General features: G+C 35.7%; 1 protein-coding gene across 4 annotated transcripts in view; it reads left to right on the plus strand.

Moving 5' to 3' along the window:
- Positions 1–26,896, plus strand: part of Rbm26 (RNA binding motif protein 26) — a gene marked incomplete in the record, with an annotated part of 82,870 nt that overhangs the window by 526 nt on the left and 55,448 nt on the right. For all 4 annotated transcript variants that reach the window (XM_013516366.1, XM_013516361.1, XM_013516363.1 and 1 more), the window contains 2 exon segments: positions 22,082–22,200; positions 22,995–23,131. In XM_013516366.1, coding sequence (XP_013371820.1) covers positions 22,082–22,200; positions 22,995–23,131 — 256 coding nt within the window.

Raw genomic sequence — 26,896 nt, forward strand, 5'->3', positions numbered from 1 at the left:
GGCCTGCGGAGCCGGGGGCCGCCGCCCGCTATGCTCGCCCTCGGCGCCCCGGCCCTGCGTCTCGCGTTCGGTGTGGGCCGCCGCCGAGCTCCCCCGCGCACCGGTGTTTTCCGAGGGCCTCAAACCCGTTTCTCTTTAACGAATCCGAGCACCGTGCCGTGTGCCTTGTTTCCCTGAGTGAAGCGCACGGCGTTGGTCAGGGTTGGGGCAGCACCAGTTTAAATCTCTCAGGTTTCGCCTAAATACAGTCCCTGGGAGAAAGGCCACGTCTCCCATGTGCCATCTGGCAGTCGCCTCTGCGCCTCTCTTAACTGATGGAAGAGGTAACAGGTGCCAAGGTGCGCGGTGAGATTCCCTTTTCCCACCCACACGCGGAGGAAGAAGGTGGCGTCTCCGTCCATATGGAAAGGGGATGCTGTAGATCGCCCGGGGGTGGGGGATGGACTGAAAGCTGTGAAATGTCTCAGATTGGAAAATGTAAGGATTTATCTGCTCATAGAAGATATATCATGGGCCAAGTGTTTTGTGAAACTGGGTTGATTTACAGTAAACAACTTAAAATGCAATGGGGAAAATAACTTATTTAATATGTTTATGAAGTTCCTACAGTGTACTGTGTAGGACGCACTGGAAATAGAGCTTTTAAATTCCAAAGTTGACGAGATACAATCACCAAGTAAAATAAGACCATTTCAGAGGTAGATATAGCTATGACCGTTGTAATAAAGGATCCTGTAAGAGTTTTTAGAATGGGAGCTACTTCACATCTGGTGCTCTGAGTAGCTGACGTTTTAGCAGCACCTAAGGAGAACGAACCATCTGTGTGAAAATCACGCAAAGAATGATCTTTTCAGTATGACGAGCAAATGCAAAGGTCCACTAGCAGGGCGTGATCGTGGTGTGTTCCTAGGAAGAGAAAGGAAGCCACTGGCTGCATGAAGCCTTCTGATGGTTGGGGACAAAAGTGGAAACATGACGTTGGGGAAGTCGGCAGGGGCCAAATCCTATAGGATCTTCTAAGTCGTGGTCAGGAATGAGGCTTTTATTTAAAATATAATGGAAAGGTAATGATTTAAAGCAGGCTAGGACCGAACTGATTATTAACTCTGCCTGTTTTGTGAAGACTAAGGGGGCAAAATGAAATGAAGGAGACATTTATTCTGAAGGGTATTGTAGGCTGGGATGTGGGTAATTAGCATTACAGTAATGGAGACAGAAAGAACCAAATGTATTTCACAAGTAGATCTGAAGATAGGGAGGTGAGGGAAAGAAATGGAATGATGCCTGCAAATTTAGTTTAAGCATCTTGATGGATGATGGTAGGGGTGGCTAGAAGAGAACAGATTGAGGGGCAAAGGAAAGGTGCTTGGTTTTGGTTATTAGTATAAGGTGTGGCATATCCAAGTGATAAATTGGATGTGTGAGTTGACATGAGTTTAGACCATAGGGTAGAACCAGAGAAATTTGGAGTCATAGTATTTAAAACCATGGAATTGTGGGAAATTTCCCAGGTAGGATGTGTAGGGAAGAGAAAACACCTGGGACTAAGGTAGGAGGAAAACTGGGCTATATATTACTAAATAAAAGAACAGATGTGTGACAGAAGGGGGGAGTTAGCTTGATAGGGGGCTGTAGACTGAACGAAAAAAGATGGAGACACGTAAGTGACTCTTAAATTTGGCAAGGTGGAAATAGTTGGTAATCTTAGCAAAGTAGTTTGACTCAGCACAAATAGAAGTTGTGCTCAAGAGGACTGGAAGAGATAGCTTAGCGGTAGACAGTGCGCTTAGCATGTTCAGGGCCCTGAGTTCAAACCCCAGCGTCACCAAACACGCAGACAGGAGGTCCTGCGTGGATTGGAACAACTGGGAACATAGTATAGAAGTTGAGAGGGAGGACTCCAGAGCCTAAAGGTTAACTTTATTTAGTCAGTCAGTCAGTAGGTCTTTTTGCGACAGGGTCTTGCTGTACACTTCAGGCTGGCTTTGAGCTCACTTTGTAGCCCAGGCTGGTCTTGAACTTGCAGTGATCCTCCTGCCTCAGCCACCTTGCCCGGCTTAAAGGTTAACTTTAAATTGTGCCCTTGCCACTTACTTACCAGTTGTCATGTTATAACTTAGTACTTTTGTTTCCTTATCTGTAAAATAATGAATACATATTAAAGTGTTAGAACACTGCTAGATCTGTAATTAGCACTTGATAAGAATTAGTTAAACAGAATGTTTGGAAAATGTTTTGGGTTGAGATAGCTTTCTTTTTTCAACCCTTCAGTTTTAAATTAAAAAAATTAAATCAGTTTCAAATTAGTTTTACTGCCGTTTCCTTTTTCCACTAACCTAAAATATTATTTGTAGCTACTTAATGTGAATGCTTCTGATTTTTCTTTAGCTTGAAAAAGCATATTTTATGTATCATTCGACGTATTCAGATGGCTGTAGCACTACAGTCATTACTGCTGTGATAAATGAAGCACTGCTAGTAGAATTTTAGCTGGTTGTTGGAATTTTGAGTGATCCTTTTCTAATTTGCATTGCTGTTTTATTGAACCCTTAGCAAGGGAAGATGGTGTACACCTGTAACCCCAGACACTGGGTGGCTAAGAATCTCAAGTTCAATCCCAGCCTGGACACTTTAGTGAGTCCCTGTCTCAAAATAAAAAATGGGTCAGAATGAGGCTCAGTCTGAAAGCCCTGTATTCAATTTCTAGTACTGCAAAAAACAAAAACAAAACACAAACAGAAATCTTGTGTCTCTGTCTCTTCAATTGCATTGAGTTTCAGGTGTATTTTTTTTAGTTAATAACTTAAAAAAAAACTGATCCCAATTATTCAAGATCGGTAGTTTCTTTTTTTGTTTGTTTTTCTTCCGGTACCGGGAATCGAACTCACCAGCTTGTGCTTGCCAGGCAGGCTCTGTGCCGCTGAGCTAAATCCCCAGCCCAAGATCAGTAGTTTCTAGTCTTGGTTTGTTATCTAAAGAGATTTTTTTGCTTTAAATACTTCAGCCCTGTAATTGACAAACTATCTGGTTGAAGGAGAAACATAGGGAGGATCAAGGATAAGATAAAACTTGAAATTTATATAAAACTTCTAACTATTAGTGCTAGTAAAGTATCTCATAGTTTTGAACTTAGCTGTATTGTGAAAACTTTTACCTACGAGTATGCTAATTAGTGTGCTAGATATTGAGGAAGTGGTAGGAAACAAAACGTAAAATTGTAATCTTAGCACCATTAACTATTTGGCAGGGAAAATGATGTGAACGAGTAATTATAAGACTGTTGTGAAGAAGTCCAGAATGTCTGGAGAAGTCAGGAAAGGTTTTTCTGATGTGGTAATATTTGCTCTCAGCTTGGAAGGATGAGTAGCAGTTTGCTGGGGGGAAGGGATGGGAATGGAGATCTATGAAATTGTGAGAGATTTGTAGGTTTTGGAGAATAGATTGTATGAAGGTCCTAAAAATAAGAGGAAAAGTTGTTTTGGAGGAATTGAGGAATTGAAAGAAGTTGAAAAAAGCGAAGGAAGAACAGCAGTGGATAGCTCCAGAGGAGCCAGATCGCATAGGACTTTGTTGAGTCGTGTTAAGAATTTGGATGTTATTGAAGGAGAGAGTGGACCCAATTTTAGGACAGGTGAGTTTTCAGGTTGTAGAGGAATGGAGTGAGAAAGCCTGGTTAGAGTTTTCATCATGAAATAAAAATGTGTCAATCTGTATTTTATTTCATTGTAAGTTCTGTAATTGTATCAGTGTTTTGAGTTTTCTTTCTCATAAATTATTGAAAATGTAGGTATTAGTATTGTCATTTTAGAATAGTTAAGATGGAGGTCTTGTTATCTTCAGCATTTACTTAGTTGTACTTGCTAATAATAATAAAAACCACGTTTTTTCTGTAACATTCACTTTTTTGATAATTTTATAGCCTCAAAAACAAGTAAGTTCTTTGGTTGTGGTTCTTTTTCTTTGAACGAAAAGTTTTTTGCTATACTATATTTAAAAAATCTTTATGGGTTTGCATATCACAAACATGTTCATTTAGTAGGAACTTTTTCTCTTTACCTGAAGGGACCCCTTAAGAGATAATCAGTGTTTAATTTTTCAGAAAATAAAGTTGAGCTAATGATGGGATTTAATGATGTGCCCATACTGTATTTCGAAGTTTAACTGTGAAGAGTAGAATACTTAGTTTTTTACTTCTGAGACTATATCGTGCTGTTGGGGTACATAGTTTTGTGTAGTGAAAATAAGTTTTTCTACCACCTAAGTCAGTGTCAGCTTTCTTAGTATATCAAGAATTTTGGGGGCTGGGGATTTAGCTCAGTGGCACAGCGCCAGCCTGGCAAGCGTGAGGTCGTGAGTTCGATTCCTGGTACTAGAAAAAAACCAAACAAACAAAAAAAGGATTTTATATGTTTCTGCCTGCAGTTGAAAGGATTGACTGCAACACATATATATTTAAAAGCCTACCTCTTATCTCTGTTATCTCTTTCCTTAAGTACTGGTTGATTAAAAATAAACAGGTCATATTACTATTGCTACTGTTACTATAGTTATCTGAAGTACTGCTGCCACTGCCACTTAACCTTTGCATGCATTGTTGTTGCGTGTTTTGAATTACCTCCAAGTTTTGTTGTTAGATAAGCTTTGTTATGACACTGACACACTGAAGTGTGAGGTTAAGATGCATACTTGCTCAGTGATTTAAATGCAAACTTTTTGACTCAAGAACAGTATATATTCTTAATTTACTACTACAAGATAATGTTTTTTATTTCTGTATTTTTTTACTATTACATTTTTATCACTTTGTTTATAAGGAACAAAGTTTTATTTTTTTGAATTTTTTTTTTTTTTTTTGAGACAGTGTCTTACTATGTGGCTGCCCTTGAACTCACTATGTAGCCCAGGCTGGCCTCAAACTTAGGGCGATCCTCCCTTAGCCTCCTGAGCCACCGTGCCCCCCTTGGAACAGAATTTTAAAGTGTGATTTATTGGTACTTTAGCTTTTATGAAAACTTGTAGTTCTTGTAGTATTTTCCCTTTCACCCACACTTGTTACTAACAAGTACACCTTTCTCACCACATTAAAATGTGTGTTTTGTTCCTGACTTGGAAGAAGAGTTCTTTTGTGTTTGCAAAGTGATCTTTTTACTCCTAAACTTTTGATTTTGTTTGTCTTGATTTTTCCCTACCCTCTGCCTCCTTTTGGCACAGTGAATAAATTTTCCTTCCTTAAGGCAAGTTAAGCAACAATAGGGGTAAAACTTTAAAAAGTCATACGTTTCTTATCTCTTTCTTGACAGCTTGATTTTCTTTTCATTGGTAAATCTTGAAATCTAAGAATGGTTTTTTAATTCATTTGTTTCTGTTTATTTCTTAATGCCTTTTAATATACTATAGTTTCTCCCTGTGTATATTCAATCTGAACTTCTTACCTTGTACCAATGAATTCATGTTTATTACACTGAAAGCTTTCTATAAGTTTTCTATTCTTTGACCTATGTGTATAACGGTAGAGTCTTGTCAACTGCATATTTGTCTTCAATCCGTAATATTTTGGTTCACTTTCTTTTCACATCAGTCTATAATTGTTTTCTAGACTTGTGGTTTTTTTCAAAAAGTTATAATAATGGTTTGTCTTTCTACTATTTTGTTGCATACATCTTATCCATTTTTATTATGGTTTGAATGTTTGTCCCCTTCAAAATGCATTATAAAATTTAATTACTATTGTAATGATACTGATAAGTAAGACCTTTAGGAGGTGATTAAGATATGAAGTCTCTGCCTTTATAAAAGAAGAGTTTTGGCCACCTTTTGCCTCTTTGCTCTTCTGCTTTCTGTCATGTGAGGAATGTTCTTTATAGGATATAGCCTTCTGGGCTTCATCTTGGGACTGGAAGTGCCAAACCTCCTGGTGCCCTGCATTTGGACTTCCCTATCGTCTAGAACAGTAAGCTGATAAGTCTGTGTTCTTACAAATTACCTAGTTTAATTTTTACCATCAATGTAAAAGTGAACTCTCTAAATAATTATATGAGTGTTTTTAAGGGAAGAAATCTTAGAATCTTTTAGCTTTCCATCTTGGTGATAACCACCATCTTGCCCACCAGATGATTTGTGTTCCAAACCCTACACCACCAGCCCCCCCCCAAAGTCCTGAAGACAGTCAGCTGAGTACCTGGTGCCAGGCACTGATGGTATCTGAACTGTTTCTTAACTGACCTCTGATATATTAATAGTTCTTGACAAAGCCCACATACATATCTTTGTCTGGCATGATATATCAATAAGTCCCTTCCTCTTGTCTCTGAATCTAGGAATCCTGTGTTGCTGCTGGCCAAGATGGCATCTATTCCTTCTGTCCCTTAATTTCTTAATAAATTGCATACTTTGTTTAAATAAATAAATAAGCTAGTCAGTGGTATTTTGTTACAGCAGTACAAAAGAAATGGACTAAGGTAAATCTCTGGATCGTTTCTTTTATAAGCCATGCCATTGGTTTTTTGCAACTTTTTTTTGAATGTGTGTCCCAAATCTGTTTAAAATATGATTAAAGAATCCCTTCCCTAGGATATAAGATTTACTTGCACATTTGCATTGAGTTTCAGAGCTTTTTAATGGCTTCCACAAACTTTGTATATTTTTTGCATAAACAATCATTCTTGAAAGGTTGGAGTGGTTATCTCCAGTTACCAATTGTATATTTGCCTGGATCTTTATCAGAGCTTTAAACTGTGTTTCTGTAAAGAAACATCTCTGGATTCACTTATTTCTGTTTTATTTCTTCAAATTATCCATGCTTCAAATTTTACATTTTGGCTTCTTTTCCTCTGCTCATCCTCCATTCACTTTTACTGACACTGCTTAATAAGGAGCTTGTACTCCTTATCTACATCACAAAATTTTCAGCATTCCTAGGTAATTAATCTGATACTTTCTAGTTTAGCTATCAGAATGTCAGTGATCTTCAGATTATCTATTTGTATCTTCTTACTTTTTATATGGCTGTTTCATTGTGATTCTTCATATTGTTTATACTGATCCCTTTTTCCCAACTTACTCGAGTACTTAGTCTGTTGTGCATTCATTGAATGTGAGCTGTGTTCCCTTAAAGATGATGAAATTGGGTTGGGGATGTAGCTCAGGTGCACGGCACCTGCCTGGTGAGTGTGAGGTCGTGAGTTCAATTCCCAGTACCAAAAAAAAAAAAAAAAAGAAAAAGGTAATGAAATTGAATCTTTGGAAGATTAAAGTAGCATACTCTGTTCATGGTAATTATGGTGATGAGATCCAAAACAAGACATTTGATTCCAGGACTTGATTGTACATTATGATTATGACCTTTTGTCATTTCTTTTGTTTGTATTGTATATATCCACACGTACATGTATGTTTGTATTATATATAGAAGTAAAGGTCAAGGGTGATTTCTTCAGGTAAGCTATCTGATACACAATATTCTTTCCCAGCAGTAATTCAGATTTTGATGAAACTTTCGCTTGAATACTTGAGATCAGTTACTTGGTGAGGTTTTACCCATAGACCAGCAGCATTTTGTAGTTATTGCTGAGATATTAAAAATCTTTTGTTTACATTATTTCCTGGCATGTGATGTTATAAGCAGCATTTTAAAATTTCATATTCTAATTTTTATTTTAAAAATATAATAGATATTTGTATTCTGACCTTGTTTTCTGTAAGTTTACTAATACATTTACTAGTTTTAGCAGCTATTTTTTAGATTCTGTAATACTGTAGTTTGGTTCTTAAAGGGTTCCCTATATGTCTGTACTTTTGGTCCTCATTGTGGTGCTATTGGGAGATAGTGAAACTTAAGAGGTGGAGCTTAGTGGGGAGGTTTTTTGTTGTTGGGTGTTGTGCCCTCAGAAGTTGTAGTGGGGTCCTTGCCCTTTTCTTTTTTCTTGTTCCCCAGGTACAAATCAAGGTCTTTCGTTCTGCCATATGATCTCAACTTTGTTACTTTGTCATAGCCCCAGAAGCAATGGGGCCAGTCAGACATGTTCTGAAACCTTCAAACTGTGAGCCAAAAGTAAACCATTTTTCTTTATATGTTGATTATCTCAGGTATTTGTTATAGTAGCAGAAAGCTAACACATGTAGGATTTTGTTTTACATGCATCTCATCTGTGAATAATGGTAATTTTACTCTTCTGATTTTATGTTTTCATGTCTTACATTGGCTAGCAGCTACAGTACAGTACTGAGAGGATATCTTTCTCTTGTTCATCTTAGGGGAAAGAGATTTAAGAGTTCAGTATAACTGATGCTATAAGCTTTTGTTGTTGCTCTTGTTTGTACCAGGAAGTGAACTCATGACCTCATGCTTGCCAAGCAGGTGCTGTGCTGCTGAGCTATATCCCTGGCCCTGATACTATGAATTAAAAAAAATTTTTTTAAAAAATTCCATACAAGTTTTGTAGAGTTCTTTTACTAATTTGAGGAAATTCTATCTTTACTGTCATGAAAGAGTATTGAATTTATTAACTTACATTTTGCATCTGTTGACATGATCTTATTGACCCTCCCCCCTTTTTTTGGTTTATGTGGAACATGGATTGATTTTCATATTAACCAGGTTAAGCCAATCTTGTACTTTTGAGATAAACCCTGCTTGGTAGTGATGTATTATCTTTTTAATGTATACTGGTGGATTTGAGTTGCTGATATTAAAACAAGTAGAAGAAGCATTTGATCATCTTTATTCTGAAAAACTTTAGGATTAATGTTATTTTCTGTGAAGCCATCTGAAACTGAAAGTTTTGTTGTGGGAAGTATGGTTACAAAGTCATTTTTAAAAAGTGTAGTGTTATATAGATATTGTCTTTCACATTGTGTCAACGTTGACACTATGAGTTTTAAGGATTTTTCTCTTAAATTGCCAAATTTATTGCATAAAGTTGTTTGCATTGTAGTATTATATTCATTTATTGCATGTATTCATTTATTGGCTGTAGAATTTATTGTGGTATTCATTTTCTCATATATATCAGCTGTTGGTAATTTTGTTCTTTGTCTTGTTCAATTTTTCTAGCAAACAATGTAATATGGTGTTTTTAACACTCTTAGAAAGAAGGGGAATAACTGTGTCACATGGAATTTCTAGTTTTATTTTTTTGAGGAATCTCCTTACTGATTTTCAGTGTGCTAGGTCACTGGCTTTGTTTCCTTTCAGCTCTTTTATTGCATTATTCCATTGCGTCTGTCTTCTTGTCTTTGATGAGAAATCATGTATCATTTCACCTTCTATTTGCCTGTATGTAACGAGTGTGTATAATTTTCCCAGCACCTTTCAGATTTTGTTCTTTTTATTTGGCCAGTAGTTTGGTGTGCATAGGGATGAGTGCACAGTTTATTCTTGGGTTGCCACTTTGGATCTATGTTTTGATGTCTTCCATCATTTCTAGAAGGTTCTTGGTCAGTAATGTCTTCAGACATTTTTCTACCTCACTTTTTTTTTTGTGAGACTTCATTCCCTTATTTATTTGATTTTATGATGTTGTCTTACCGGTCTCAGATATGTTCTGACAGTTACATAGAAGGGTGATCTGTTCTAGTTCTCTGCACTGCTCCCAGACTACTTTGGAATTTTTAGTTTCTAAGTGGTGATAGGAGTGGGTGTTATCTCATTTTGTGGCTTCAGAAACTTCAGATTCTTGTCTGTCTTGATAGAGACCATATGTGACTTAAAAATGGTTTAAAGGTTTTGCTGATACGTCCCATCTGTGGCAGATTTTTGCTCCTAACTTTTCACCAAGGATGAGAGTAACCATGGGTTTCTTTTATTTTTATTTATTTATTTTTTCCTGTGGGTTTTTTTCTTATGCAGGGCTTGTCACTTGCTGATGTTTAGTTAGTTCATTTGTGTATGTGCATGTTTGTGCCTGTGTCTATGTCAAGTCTTTAGAAAAGTAGTATAATTTCGTATTTTTTTTTTGTGTGTGTGTGTGAGACTTTTTTGAGATAGGGTTTCACTGTGCAGTTTGAACTTGCCCTTAACTCACTTTGTAGTCCAGACCGACCTCGAACTCCCAGTGATCACCCTACCTCAGCCTCCTGTGCTGTGATTACAGGTGTGTGCCACCACACCTGACCTAACTTTGTATTTTAAGTGACTTGTTTTTTGTTGTTAGGAAGAAGACAGTGATTTTTTATGATTTTTCTTTAAACAACCCTCCAGAAGAGAAACTGCTAGTGTAATTTAATGTGCATTTGCCATATGAATTAGATTGAGAAACTTTTCCTACATTTTAAGAGCCAGACATATGTATAGAGAACATAGAAACGCACATGCACGCACTCACGCACACACATACACTTTTTGTGAGTTGTTCATACTCTTCCTAATTTTTCTGTTAGGTTTTTGATTTTGTAAAAAGTTGATCTGTAGAAACACTTGGTCATGTCTGAGAAGTTGTGATAGGGGCTGCAAGTTTCTCTTCTTTGTACTGACATTTATTTATTTGTTTCTTTGTTTTGAGACTGTCTTTCTGTGTAGTTTAGGCTGGTCTTGAATTCACTATGTAGTCCAGGCTGGCCTTAAACTGGTGATACTCCTGCCTCAGCCTCTCCAGAGCTGGAATTCCAGGCATGTACCATCATGCCTGGGTCCATACTGACATTTATATTGTTTCTGTTTATGGTAAGTTTTTCTCTTACTGTGTTGCTCAGGCAGGCCTCAGACTCCTGTGTTTAAATGATCCTACTTGGCCCATACTCTTGAGTATTTGGGACTACAGACATGCAACACTATGCCTAACTTGTTTTTTAATGTAGAAAGTCGTCCCCCCCCCCCCCCCCCCCCCCCCCCGGTACCGGGAATTGAACTCAGGACCTTGCGCTTGCCAGGCAGGTGCTGTGCCACTGAGCTAAATCCCCAGCCCCAAGCTTTCATTTTTTGTAGTTGGATTTTTTTGCATGAAGTCTGGATTTTGTGTCATAGACAACACAAAATTTTTTCTGTTCTGAGATGAAGATATTGATGATGATGATATAACAATAGTTATCACTAGTCTTCCTTGCCGTTTGCCAGTGTACTGATTTACCACAGTTAATGAAATTGTATAAATGACTGCATGCTATAAATCATATCATGCTATAATGGAGTCACAGGTTGTCTTTCAGAGTTTTCTAGTGGTGTCATCCATGTCCTGCATGATCTTGTTTTTAACACTGGAATCTTTTAACCACCTAAAATATATTTGGTAGTTGGGTTTGAAATATGGACCAAACTTCATTGATTTATTATATTGAGATATGTATAGAGTTATCTCTATTCAAGTGACTGCCTAATTTGTATAGAGCATTTGAAGCATTTCCTAATGCTTCAAGGTGCAACTTCATTTATATACTAAAAATGGGTATTTGGATTTATTGTAGACTTTTAAAAACTAGACTCTTAATATGTTGTGTGGATTTATGTATGTTATTCCACATTTAATTTTTGATTTAAAATTCCTGGTAAGGTTCAACTCCTGTTAATAATCATTATCAGAATTTTCCTATAATTGCTTTACCCTCTCCAAGCATTTTATTATTAAACAAAATCAAATGTATGGAAAAATCTTTGCAATACTACAGTGATAACATCTATCACTTAGATTCTGCCATTTATATGTTAGTGTATTTGTCACTTTGTGTTCTACTTCGATTTAATTTCAATGTAAATTTCAGCCATCAGTGCACTTACTCCTAAAGTACATGTATCATTAAGAGTTCAGTGTGGGTTTAGGTTTTTCTTTTAACCTTAGAATTTGCACACATTCAAATGTACAAATAAGTATACTATATTTTGACAAATGCATCCATTTTTGTGACTCAAAATGAAGTTAAAGGACATTGCCATTACCCTTGAAATTTTCATTAGTCTGCTTTCTATGCCTTCTTCCTGCCTCTAGAAGAAAGTGCTATTATGACTTTTTCCCTTTAAATACTGTCGGTAGTATTGCCAGACTTAGAACTTTGTATAAATGAAATGACTAGGTATGCATTCTTTTAAGTAAGCCTTCATTTTACTACTTAAAATAGTATTGATATTTTGCATGTCTGTAATTTCTTTTTTTGCTGACTAGTATTCAGTTGCTAGAGTCATAGTTATAATAATAATAATGCCAGTGCTATTTTTTTAGGTCAGATTAGTTAGGCTAACATGATTTCTTGTGAAATATTTGTCCTTCAAAATAACATATGATTGTTTTAATAAAGATTTAGTTTGATAATATAAACCAAAAGTGACCCCTTTTTGATTCTCAAATTGACTCATAAACATGCCTGTAAAAATTAGTGTGTATTGTATACTGTAGTTATGTATGTATATACTTTTAAGAAAAATAGGTGCAATCATATTATTTGTATGTTATTACAACTAATATATCAGGTTCACACTGCACATCCTCCCATAAGAGTGTATTATTAGAGTCTTTCTCAAAGGCTCCATAGTACTTCATTAAGTGAGTATACTGCAATTTATTTTAATAGTGCTTTATTTTTTATGTGACTCTCAGAAGTCTATTTTCTGTTGCTGTAACTGAGTAACATAAATTGGATAATGTGTATTAAAAAGTCTCACAGTTTTGGCATTTGGAACGTACAGTTAGAGCCTTCTTTCTGGTGGGGATTTTGTAAAAGAAGCTGGTGTGGACACTGCATGGCAAGGCAGAGCAAGCATGCTTATGTGTGTTCTCTCTTCTGTTTTTATGAAGCCACTAATGCAGTCGTGAGGGCTCCACAATTATGACCTTATTTAATCCTACTAACTTTCTAAGGCCCTAGTTCCATCTCTTAATATGTACCTCAAAATGGGGATTAAATTTGAGCATTTTTTGGCAGGACAGTCAGATCATAGCAGACTTTTTTAGGGGAAAAAATTAGCCACGTTTCTTAAATTGTTAAATTCTTGTACAGAGTTAAAAATTGAAAACCACAAGTCTTTAAACATGAAAAATAATTCCTCTTCACACTTCCTACTCTTGTACATTTAGTATAACGTGTAGTTTTTATATTTTTAAATCACTGAAATTCAGTGTTGTATGGACATATCATGATTTATGTAACTTTTGTTATTTGTCAGTTATGTTTTTTATTTTTTGACTATAATTCAACATTTTTCCTCATTTAGCTTTCCTACACGTGTACATATTTATTCTCATGAATAGTATCTGCTGTCTCTTAAGTCAACTAATGTTGCTGTTAGAGGCTTTTTTTATTATTAAGAAGAGGATGTTTGAAAGCTGGGACAGGTACTTTCTTGGTTCTTTAAATTTAGAAGTTCAGATAAACTTGTTTCATGGTGTCATATATTACATTGCGGCTAGTAAATCCTGTTATTTTCTTATTTTAAAGAACGAACCACCTTGAAATAACAGATAGTGTATTAGTATGAATTCTGTGGAGTTTTCTATAGCTTTTTGTATCCTACTGTTTCTACAGTTTTCATGCTACATTTATTTTCTTCAATTACTGTACTAGTTTTTCATTGTGTATTGACAGTTTAAAAGTTGATAGAAAAAAACATTTATGGAATTTTAAGTAAAGGTAGTTATAGATGAAAAACATTTGGATATTTACAAATCTCACCATAAGCATTAATGTGCAGTTCAGCGGATCATTTATTTGTTCCTTGTATCTCTTATAAGTACAATAAACTGGTGGTTTAAAGCCTACCTTTTTTGGGCACATATTTTATCAGAAATTGTCTGTATGACTACTATAGTTTGGACCTGGAATATTCCCCAAAGGGTTGGGCCCAGACTTGGGTACTATTAACAGGTGTTAAAACCTCAAGAAGTGGAACCTCGTGAGAGGTCTTTGATCATTGGGGGATGTGCTCTCAAAGGGGATAGTGTGACCCCAACCCCTTTCTCTCTCTTATTTACTTGCCTACCATGAAGGGAGCTCTCTCTTTCGCCTTGTTCTTTTACCATGATCTACTGCCTTGCCAGAGACCCAAAATTCTTTATGATGAGCTAAAATAAACCTTTTATCTCAGGTATTTTTATAGTAATGGAAAGCTAACTAAACAGTGACTTCTTTGTTATTTAATGATATCTCAAGTTTGTATGTTATCTTTTTAAACAAGTTTATTTTTGTCTTTTTGAGACAGGATTTCACTATGTAATTCAGGCTGGCCTTGAACTCACTTTGTAGCCTAGGCTGGCTTTGAACACTTAGTGATCCTCCTGCCTCAGCCTCCTGAGTGCTGGGATTATAGGTGTGTGCCACCATGCTTGGCCATAAAAATTTATTTTTAATAGCAGGCAGATAATGAAAGAAGTAGGTTTGAAAACTGCTTCAGAAACTTAGAGTTACTAGTTTGTAGTTTTTCACGTACTGTCCCAAGTTGAAATTGTATTAACATTTAGGATGCTTCTGATGAGATTAAATAGCTTAACTTGGAAGAAGAGTTAAATTCTGTGAGAATAATATAAAAGGTTTGTGGAATCATGAGCAGTTATGATTAACAAGCCTTTTAAATCCACCTAGTCTTTTGGTTTCAGGTTAAGAGGTTTTATTGCCATGCTAATTCGTGTGGACATTTGCTGTACTGTATTATGGGATACTCAGGAAGATTAAGTAGAGCAAGAAAGCAACTTGATCAGATCACTTCGTAAGAAGGTTGCTTATGGTTTATAGAGGCATAAGTAGCTTGCACGGTTTTGCGGACAAGATTAGTGAACAGTTTTTAGGTCCATTGTAAGAGTAACTTTGGAATGCCTAACTTGGACATTGCCAGGTGGTGCCTTTCCATCTAAGAGACAGCAAAAGAGAGGGTGGTAAATTTTTGGAAAATACATGCTGATTGTACATATGAGGATGTCTGAGTAGTTTGGATATGGGAAGAAAAGGCAGCACCTCAGAAGAAAAGGAGCTTGTCACAATCTGGACAGATTCTATTGCCCTTTTATTTTCTGTGACAGATTGGTGCACTTGTTAGTGTACTTTATATTTGTCCTAATTAGGTTGACATAAACTCAGACTTGATTTTTCTGAGTTTTTGTTGCAATACCCTTGATCTTATATGCCCTTGAATAGTGTTGGTAATTGGTAGAAACTTCTCATTATATTGTGGTTCGTTGTGGAGAAAGGTAGACATGGTTACTTAGAATCCCCTTGAGGGGAAACAGATAAACATACCAATAATTATACTTTAACTGTGGTAGAAATATGTACAGATCTTTTGGTCTGATAATTCAGAAGAACTATACAAAATATTTCTACTTAATAAAATTTTGTTACTATGCTTCCCAGAGCTTTAAATTTTACTTCTGAGTGCTAAGAATGTAAGAGTATATGGCTTTGAAAAGGATGTGGAAGGAACAGTTTTATTTTCCTGTGAAAGTTCTAACATGAACTGAATTATCTTGGAGTTCACTAAAAGTTATTGGGAATGCGAAGAGGGAAGGTGTAATGGTAAAAACTTAGAATTTTTCCCCAAATGACTCACTCTTTCATACAATATGATTTAGTATCTTTGTTTTAAAAATGAGTAAAGTGCAGAGAAGTAAAATGCTAACCTGAGATTATATAGCTAGTGAATAAAGTAAAAATAATACAAAAGTAAGAACCTGAAAGCCCCTGGTTTTTTTGGAGTTGAGACCTTCATTTATGATACCAGGCTGTTTCAAGGAAAGACTGACAGTATGGTTTAGGGGTGAGTGGGCTTGAAAGGGAATACAGTACTTAAAATATATCATATCAGCAGAATTTAAGGGGTGAATAGAGGCATCTTATAACTTTATAATCCTATTGTAGCTCATTCTTTAGTAATTTCTTAATATTAGTTATGTTTGATAGGCTAATAAAATGCTGCCTTGTTTGTTATCTCATGTTTACAGTGTTTATGATAGTGTCTAATTTGGCAGAAGGACTTGCTTGTTTTTTGTTTTTTAACAGTAACAAAGTTTTATTAAAGGTAAGAAAAGGAACAGGCTCTGCAGAGAGAGTTTGGGCCAAGTAAAAGTAGGGAAAAAAGTACACTCTATAGAGTAAGGGCAGAACACCATGGAAGTGAGTAACACAGTGGCCCAGAACAGTGATTTTTCTGTGATGAAGAAACTAAACATTAATTTTCTTAACCCTGGGATTTGTGAGCCAAAAACTACCTATGAGGACTTCTCCTTTTTAGTAAAAATATTTTCAGCCTGGTTGTACTGGCTGTATTAGAAGGTTTTGGTGACAGTGTTAGAAAAAGGGTTAGAAATGAATGTGTATAGCCCACTGTACAGCATTATTCATGGTCCCTATTTAAATATATGAAAAACAAGTCTTGAGGATTTAAATAGACTCAACTAAGTTTATACAATAGAATGATAGAACTAGGTATTTTATATTTGTAGTCGCTAGTAGTATTTTTCCTGGATAATTCTGCTATTTCTTGGTCATGAAAATGTGTCCTACCTATTAGTAGCCAAAGGTAATGATTATCTCAAATTAGGTGGGATGTGACTAAAGCGATAACCTTTGGAAACCAGCCTTTTCTCAGAAAATTCTTCTTCAGAATGAAGTGGGATAAAAAAAACACCACACACCTACATGTGGAGTTTTGTGGGCTGCCATATTGCTATTCTAGTGTTTTTTATTTTTGTTTTTTGAGATGTGTGTGGTATGTTATAACTACAACTATCTGGGCTTAACTTGCCATGTGGCTGACTGCCCTTTTATTTATCTGTACATACTTTTACTTTGATTTTGTACTCTGTTGGATCTTTAAGAGGGTGAAGATGTTTAAATTAAACATCTAATATGTAATTCCTTAATAACTTCTAAAACAATGGTTCTCAACTGTGGTGTGAGGGTTTTCGGGGGCTCCTACAACTTTTGTGGTATCTGGTTTTCTTTTCTTCCAACTGTCTGTGCAAGACCAGATTTCCTTCATATATGTCAACACAATGTATCACAACAGATTGAATATAAAAACAGATGTAAGGATTGATCTAACTTCCTGTATTAAACCATACATTTAAAGTCATTTAGAGGTATTTTTCAGACTACAGTTAATTATAAGCATTTGAAGAAATTAGGAAGTAGATTGTGTGATATCGATGCTTACATATGTTTTAATGGTCATTTTTGCAGAATAAACTGGGTATGTAATAATTAATAATGGCTTTGTAATTACTATATACAAATGATCCGCTTTTGCCTTATTTTAGAGTAAAGCATCACACTAAACTAGCAATTAAAATTTTCAGTGTATTGTATTTTCTGCAATGAAATGTATGTTTTAAAAAGAGTAATCTTAAATACAGAATATAGAATCATGACTTCAATGCAAATTAGATATTTTTCATGAATATAAAATGAAATTTGGTTAGGAACAAACGTGGGTGTATATCCGTATTCTAAAGTTACTGAGTTAACATATTTAAATTTAAGTTTTAATTCCCACTACCACCTCCAGCTCCGCCTTTTCGAGATTACTGAAGATGTAGGCTTGGGTTAAATTCTATCAGTTATCTTCCACTGAATTTCTAAAGCCTTCAAAAAGCATAGGCAAAACAAACTTCTTTTTGAAATACTGTACTGGAGTGTTGTAGCTTTATTTTTTTTGTGTCATTACTATTTTGAGAATCCTAAATTATAAACATACATTAATATGACAAGTGTGTTAAGGTTAATTGTAACCTTTATTTCTTGGGTGATTTGATTTGTTATTTATTAAGAAAATTCAGTTCTTTGGGGATATTTTATTGTTAACATTTGACTTCTTGCTTTACTTTGATTTCTGTAATTCATTTCCCTCTTGATGTGTAGCTGGAAGAGAGTATAGTCACCTTTATGTTTTTAAAAGTTATGCATGAAGCTGGACCTCTTCAACCATACTATTTCTAAAAATAAAATGTAATCTTACTAGTTGCATCCTTAGCACAGTATATTCAGAGATAAAGTTTTACTTTTATACCTTTTAATCATTGTCTGATTTACTTTATAGTGATCTAGATATTTAATTTGCCAAAGGTCACAGAAGTAGTTCATTTGAAATCCCTGAAGAGGGGAGAGATTGGAAATTCAAATGTTTATGGGTATTAACTTCATTTCAGTGTAATCATATGTGTCATATTTTTCAGTGTATGTGTCAATGAGGTTCTTAGCTTAGGTTCTTGCTGTTGTAGTTCCTTGGTTTAGGTCGTCCTTTTCCCAGGGTAGCCATGAAGCATGCTTGCATTCCATTCAAATCTCTAAGTTCAGATGTCTGCTTAACAGTGTCTCCTCATCAAAGTCCTTCCCAGATAAACTTACCAAAGCTCCTGTATTTACTTTTCTCCCTCTCTTCCTCTTTCCCTTTCTTCCCTCTAGTCCTTTCTCCTCCTCTATACTTTCACTTTTGCCTTGAGTTATTTTTCTTCAAAACCCTCATCTGCATGACAGTTTAGCCTATATATATGTGTGTGTGTGTATAGTCTGTCTCCCTCCACCTCTAGTGTAAATTCTGTGGGCATAGGCACTTTGTTTTTTCTAAGTTGTATCCTCAAACCTAAAACAGTATCTGACATAGCAAGTGCATATTAAATATTATTAAATAATGATCATTCATTATTTATGTGTCATTCAAGTCATAAACATGTCTGGAGTAGTAGCAAGTAGTATAGTAAAGTACCTTACGAATAACATTGGTGGCCATGGAGATAGCTTTCTAAAAGTTAACTCTTTACTGTCTGAATATAGTCTTATTTTGATAGGTAATTTAAAAGTTTTTATTTCTTTAATTTTGCATAGCAGGTTATTTCTAGATGTTCAGCTAATTAGCATCAGTACTTTTAATTAAAACAAACGAAAAAGAGGGTGTATTTTGTCTTCCCCTGATAATATGCCAGTTGAAGTAGAATGACTTACAGGACTGAAGAAAAGTTGCCTGTTAAGTGCAGATTACTTTTTGTGATAGTAAGTGTAAAATTATGAACATTGATTCTACTAGATGATTTGAGTTCTTAACAAATTTTTAAAAGTGGTCTGTCCTTTAGATTATCTCAAGCATTTAAAATTTTAGTATGTGGTAGCTTTTTATTTTTTCCTGGGTACTGGAGATTGAGCCCAGGGCCTTTGCATGGAGCTTCATTCTGAGACCTTTCCTTTATTTTAAATTTTGAGATAGGGTCTCATTAAATCACTAAACTGTCCAGGCTAGACTCGTACTTGCTGTCTTCCTGGCTTAGTCTGCCGGAGTCCACCACCACACAAAGCTGATAGTTTATTTCTTCTTGTGGCTGTTACTGGTTTTTGATCCAATTCAGATTGCTTCCTGCAGGTGTTGAGCAAAGATTGTTCACTAGTTCTGTCTTGCTGTTTTATCAAACTATGGTTTATGGACAGTGACAAAAATAATGTCTTCCTTCACAGTTTTAGCTACTAACATTTTCATTCACTTTTAAAGCATCCTGTTTAAAAATAATGTGAGAATGGAATTGATTTGGTGTTTGATTAAGACAAGTGGAAAATGACAGGTCATTAAAAAGGCCATTATGAAATTGAAAATTCATCACAACAAACCAGTGTAAAACCAATGTAGCATTTGGACCCAGTGTAGAGACTGAGCAGTCTAGCATCTAATAGTATTTATTATGTATCAAAATAATTTCCAGTAAACTGAAGAGTTCTAAGTAGATGGATTTTTAGTTGCATGTACTTATTCATGTTACAGTATTGTTAGATAGTATTACTAGATTGCTAGATAGAAGTGTTTTCATGCTTTTGTGATCATAGTTATCATTTTCACATTCCTTAGGACACAAAAAAATCTAACTTATAAATCATTCTATTTAAAAGAAAATATTAGCATAATAAAATGAATATTTTACAGAAAATTTGTTTTGTCTTGCGCTGATCTCTTATACAATTCAAACGAGGGCCCACTCACCTTTTAGATATAACTACTTCAAGTCTTTGTAAATAAATGGAAATAGCCGGGTGTGAAGGCGCACTACTGTAATCCCTGCACTTGGTAGGCTAAGGCAGGAGGACTTTTGTGAGTTCGAGACCATCCTGGCCTACAAAGTGAGCTCAAGGCCAGCCTGAACTGCATAGTGAGACCCTGTCACAAAAAGACAATAAATGAATGAATGAATGAATGAGTGAAAATAGATTTCTGAGAAAAGTAATTTGTAATTACTGAGTAACAAATTACCCGGAAATTAAGTAACATAATAAGACATTTATCATCTCATAGTTTTCTATGGGTCAGGAATTGAGGGACCAGGTTAACTGGGTTTTTCTTATTTATTTCCTCCCAAGAAGATTGGATTCGAGCTGTTTTTCAGGCCTGCGGTGTTTGCAAGGTTCTGTGGGACAGTAGAGTCTGCCTTCCAGCTCATTCACGTGGAGTTGTTAGCCAGAGACTTCATTTCATTATGCATAGCCTAATGTTCTCCATTAAGGCTGTGTGAGTGTTCTTGGAGCACAGCAGTTGATTTCCCCAGAGCAAGGGTTGAAGAGAGAACATAAAGGAAAGCACAATACCTTTTAGGACCTAGTCCCAGAAGTAAGACCATACCGTCACTTCATCCATAGCCATAGTCTGTGTTAGAAGCAAGTCACTAAGTTAATCCATTATCAAGTCTCAGGAATTTAGGCTGTACTTTTTGAGTGGAGAAGTGAAGAATTTGATGATGTACTGTAAAGGGTTTTTTTTTTTTGGTACTAGAAATCAAACTCCGGACCTCACATTTGGCAGGCAGGTGCTGTGCCACTGAGCCAGATTCTTGACTCTGTACTTTTAAAATCACTTCATTAACATAAACTAAGAGTGTCTTATACATATATGATGAATATTGTATTTGTTTTCTACTTACTGGCACTAGTGCTCAACTCTTGATTCTGTCAAACTTGGCCTATGCAGCCTTTGTAAACAAACAGCAAAGCAAAATAAAGAGTTGACTCAGGCTGTCTATTCACCTGGGATCAGGTTTTTATGTACGTGATTCTAATGTGCAACGAAAGTTACCCAGTATCTGTAAGATACACCTTTTGATTCTATGACACATATTACTCTTATATTTTTTTGTGAGACTTTTTAATTTTGTTATTCTCCCAGTTTGAGGCCAGCCTAGGGCACACAAGGCCAGCCTAGGCTACATACATAGCGAGACCCTGTCTTGATAAATAAAGAAAAGTGAAAGAAAAGAAAGTTGGTTTTGCTTGATAGGAACTCTGCGTATTAGAGGAGTTTGCCTATTTGTAGTAGGTTAACTATTTGAGCTTTTTTCCTTTGACTTTATTCTGAAAATTTCTTTTTTTTCTTTGGTTTTTTTTTTTGGTTTTTCTCCGGTACCAGGAATTGAACTCACGACCTTGCGCTTGCCAGGCAGGCGCTGTGCCACTGAGCTAAATCCCCAGCCCCTGAAAATTTCTTTTAATAGTTTGACTTGCATCATAACTCAAAAGGTCTTTGTTACTCCAGAGGTTCAAAATAATTCACTTTTTCTCTAAAAATTAATGGTTTCATATACTTTTACAGTTTTGTACTTATTCTAATAAGGATTAAGTTATGAATCCAAGTTAGTTTTCTTAAAAGATAACTGCCGAATTTTTCCATACCATTTATTGCATAGTTCATTTCTTCTTTATTGATTTGGATGCCATCTTTATACAAATTTTTAATGTTTAGGTCTATTTCTAAGATTTCTGCTAGTTAATTAATATACTGTATATGTTTTGAAGAAGTGAAGCTGGGTGGGGTGGTTCGTGACTGTAATCCCAGAGCTCTCAGAGAGTGAGGCAGGAAGGTTGAAAGTTTGAGCTGGACAACTTTGTGACTTAGTGAGACGCTGCCTAAAAAATAAAAAGTACATAAAAATAAAAAGGATTAGGGATCTAGCTTAGTGTGAAGACCCTGTGTTCAGTTCCTAACACTGTGAAGGAGGGGAGGAGGAGGAGGGATGAGTGGATGGATGGTTGCAAGACATATTAAAGAAAAAAACACATTTCTTCATTACCTACCATCAGCCAGGTGCTTTTTACATACATTAAATCACATAACTATTTTTCATTCCTTCTAAGTAAGTTTGGGATTTGTAGAATATGCAAGAATTTATGGTTAAATGTCCTTTAACATTGCTTTTTTTTCTGTTAGTTGTGATGCAGATCCATCAGCCCTAGCAAAATATGTTCTGGCTTTGGTAAAGAAAGACAAAAGTGAAAAAGAGTTAAAGGCATTATGTATCGATCAGCTGGATGTATTTCTTCAGAAAGGTAAGATCTTTGATTTTAAAATACTATATTACTTTAACAAGTTATTTAAAACAGATTATCTACAGAGTATTAAAGGAACTCAGTAAGAGATAGGATATAATTGTAACAAAGCTGAAAAATCAGTATTATCTCGAGCTTTTTTAAGATGGAAGCTTTCTCTCCTTTAATATCCATATGCTTATTCTTAAAAGATGCTGATTTTTTTTTTTCTTTTTCTTTCTTATTTTTTTGAGACAGGGTTTTGCTATGTAGTTTAGGCAGCCCTTGAACCCACTGTGTAGCCCAGGGTGGCCTTGAACTCACAGCAATCCTCCTGCTTCAGCTTCCTGAGCACTGGAATAACAGGCATGTGCCAATATACCGTGCTATTTTTTCTTATATGGTTAAAAAGTTAAGAAAAGACAGTGTTTATTTAAAGATAGTACTGCTTGGGAAGCTACTTGAGTTTTGTCTAGCATATTCTTTTCAACTTTTTTGAACTTTGCCATCTAGGTAATATTTGCTGGGTGTGTTACATGGAAAATACTGGGTGTGTTACGTGGAAAAGACTGGTCATAGCTAGAAGTTACTAACTCAGAGGATCTGGCCATTCCAGTCTCCACCACCTTGAAAATTGGAAGGAATGATCATTATCATGAAACTTATGCTATTTTTTACTAGTTTCGAAGCTGTTAGTCTAACTTCTGTAGTTATAAAAATTAAGATTTCATTATATTAGAGGTCTGATGTGTAGAAGTAGGGAATTAGTATCTTCTAAAATGTTTTTTAATCTATCATTCTTTTTTAATTTTTAGAGACACAGATATTTGTGGAAAAACTTTTTGATGCTGTGAATACAAAGAGTTATCTACCTCCTCCAGAGCAGCCATCATCAGGAAGCCTGAAGGTAGAATTTTTTCAACACCAAGAAAAAGATATAAAAAAAGAAGAGGTAAAAATTTGTGTTATACCTCACAGCTTACCTTACAGTTTCTTTAAATGTACAAAAAAGAATAATTAAACTGAGTTTTCTTTATCTTTGTGTTAGGAGTTTTGAAGATACCCGATATTTGATGATTTCACTAGACGCATTAATGGACTTAGCATGTATTTTTATTCATGACTGTGCCTTGTGCCTTAGTGACTCTTCATCACTGGGACAAAATATCTGATACCAGCAAATAAGGGAGGAAAGCTTTATTTACACTCACCCCTTGTAGAGGGTTCTGCCTGCAATCATACAGCTCCAAGGCAGGACAGCATAGTACAGGGAGGGGCATGGTAGAAGAGAAGCTACTTAATAGTGGGAGCTGGGGAAGCAAGAGAAAGTCAAGGGTGGAGCTGAATAGGGAGTTAACCCTGCTATGCCACACTCCCACCAAGCATTGAGCCAGCTGTCAGCCCCATGATCCAGTCACCTTCCAAACTCGTACCTATGATTGCACGAGGCTAATTTAGGGGGTTATTCAGATATAAACCGTAGTAACTTGTTAATGCAGAAAGTTACAGAGTAAGGTCAGCAAAGGTGTATGAGGTGAAATCTGGTGGAAAATAGCATAGGCTTCCAGAGTTCTTGGAGGCACAAAGGGTGAGCTTAATTCTAGCAGTGAGTTTTGATAACACATGTTAATAAAGGAAGCTTGTGAGAGACTCAGTGCCTGGGGTTTTTATGTGGAGTAGGCAGCTTCTAGTATATACATACATATACCAAAGCTCTAGACTCGCAGGAAGAAAGTAGATGTTCAGCCAAAACCATATTTTCACAGTTTATACCAGTGAGCCATTCTTTATCGGAATAGTGGGAACCCTCCTTCCAGAAATCAAGAATTGCAGAAGCCAGCTAAGGACCAGCATTATGAGCAAGTCCTTCTAAGGATAGCAGTCTTACGCCTATTTTTTTTTTTTAAGTTTAAAGAGAATAAAAAAAATAACAAAAAAACAACAGCATAGGCAAGAACAAAACAAAGCAAAAACAATAAAAATGGTACGGGTTTCAAGATAGAATGATAGGAATAACAGTGGTTTTTATATTACATACTGTTACCTTCAACGAAGTTGCTCAGATTACCAGATATAAGAATGCAAGAGTGATTAAACCATTAAAGATAATAAAAATAATAAAAACATTAGAAACAATTCAGAGCTTCACTAGACAATATGGTAGGAATTTACCAGTGGTTATTATATTGCATATTGTTGTCTTCAAATTAGTTGTTCAGGTTACTAGGTATTAGCATGCAAAATTGGTCAAAAAAATTTATTAACTGTTCCTTTCAATAAATCATTAGACAGACATCAGCAGTACAATTATCCCAGCTAGCTAGGACAAAAGCAAGCGAGTGAGCTATCTGTCTGTCTATCTGTCTTCCCTCCTTTCTTTCTTTTTCTCCTTTTCCTCATCTCAGTTGTTCCTTCCTTTGCACAATTTCTTTCCCTTTCATAATATCTATTGTACATTTTGGGTTTTATTTACCCTTTCAGGTTCTTACACTAGGGAGACAGTACGAGGTTTATACATGTGGGTCTGATTTATTTCACTTATGGGTATGATCTGTAGTTGCATCCATTTACGTATAAAGGCCTAGAGTTTATCCTTTTTATAGCTGAGTAATACTCCATTGTATAAAAATGCTACATCTTTTTTATCCATTCCTCAGTTGATGGGCATTTGGACTGTTTCCAAGATTTAACTATGACAAATTCTGTTGATGTAAACATGGGTGCACATACATCACTGTGGTATGATGTTTTTAATTCTTCTGGGAAATACCCAGAAGGGGAATAGCTGGGTTAAGTGGAACTTCTAATCCTAGGTTTGTGAGGAATCTCCACACTGATTTCCACAGTGGTTTCACCAATCTGCACTCCCACTAGCAGTGGAGAAGGGTTCCTTTTTCCCCACAGTCCTGCCAGCGTTGGTTATTAGTTGATTTCTTGATGATAGACATTCTTTCTGGGGTGAGATGGAATCTCAGTGTTGTTTTAATTTGCATTTCTTGAATGACCAATGATGTTGAACTTTTTTTCATACATTTATTTGTCATTTGTATTTCTTCATCTGAGAAGTGTGTATTAATATCAGATGCCCAATTTTGGATTGGGTCTTTGAATTTTGGGGGCCTGATTTTTTAAAATTCTTTACATGTTCTAGACAGGAGTGCTTTGTGGAACAGTTGGCTAAAATTTTTTCCCAATTTGTGGGTTTTCTTTTCACTCTGGTGGTGATTTCTTTTGATGTGCAAAAAACTTTTCAATAAGATGAGATTTCAGTTGTTGATTCTTTGAAGTATTTCACATGCAGTTTGGTTTTTGTTCATGAACTCTCTGTCTACCCCTATGTCTTCAAGACTTCCACCTCCTTTCTCTTCCAGTAGATCTAGTGTTTCTGTTTTAATATTTAGATCTTTAAGCCATTTTGACTTTATTTTGGTGCGTGGTGATAGGCTTGCATCTAGTTTTAGTCTTTGGCTTGTGGAAAGCCAGTTTTTCCAGCACTACATATTAAAGAGGCAATCTTCCAGTGAACATGTTCGGCCCCTTTGTCAAAGATAAGGTGGCTGAATGTGTTTGTAGTTGTGTCTGTATCTTCTAATCAGTTCCATCTTCAGCTTTATTTTTTTTTTGCCAGTACCATGCTGATTTTATCACGGTAGCTTTGTAGTATAATTTCAAGTGGGGGATTGTGATGTTTCCTGCCTTTCCTTTGTTTCCCAGAGTTGCTTTTGCTATTTTAGGCCTCTTCTGGTTCCAAGTAAATTTTAGGAATATTTTCTGTAGATATACTAATTGTATTTTATTTGGGATTGCATTGAATCTGTACAGCAACTTTGGCAGTATGGCTTAGGCATACTTTTAACTCTTTTTTTGCACAGTATCTTACAGACATGCAGTCTAGTTATTTGTGTTCTGTGGAAATAACTAGAATGGCAGTTGTTTGCTGTATACTTCATGCATAATAGTAGAGGGAGACTTTTTAAGATAGTTAAATGCAGGGACTTTATAGGACAATGGAAATGACTTCAAAGTTGAAGAGATTTTATTTTTAGTGTTTAGCTTTTGTATGACCCTTACTTAGTCATAATAATTTAAGTTCTCAATTTGATGTTTAAAAATTGTAATTCTAGAGAATATTGTTAGAAAATTTTGAACTTTAACATTTCCATATTTAATCTAGCCTTAGGTTAAACAAATTTTGATTAAAAATTTGGCTTTGTAAGTCACTGCTGTGTGACATTGGAAACCTAATTTTTCCAAGCCTAGTTTATTCATTTTAAGTGGAAATATTACAGGATTATAGAAGGAGTAGTAAAATAATGTACATAAACACTTGGCATAGTATATAAACACGTTTCTTAGTCTCAATTGCACTTTAAGTTCTGATTATATGACTCCTCTTGTCAGTGTTGAGAGATTATTGCACAGTGAGGAATGTGTCTGTGATCTTTGTTTTTTTCTCCTATTTTCCCAGATTTTATGAGCAGCATAGTTTATTATATAATAACATATACATCTATAACTCAAGTATATTTTTATCTTTGTATCTGAATATATTCACATATGTTGTGTATATTGTGTATATTTTTTGTACACCAGGTGCCCTTACCACAAAACTCTGCAGTGAGGGGCTGGGGATTTAGCTCAGCGGCAAAGCGCCTGCCTGGCAAGCGCAAGGTCGTGAGTTCGGTTCCCGGTACCGGAGAAAAACCAAAAAAACAAA

Source organism: Chinchilla lanigera, unplaced genomic scaffold (genome assembly GCF_000276665.1).
Source record: "Chinchilla lanigera isolate Chin_1 unplaced genomic scaffold, ChiLan1.0 scaffold00003, whole genome shotgun sequence".
NCBI lineage: Eukaryota > Metazoa > Chordata > Mammalia > Rodentia > Chinchillidae > Chinchilla > Chinchilla lanigera.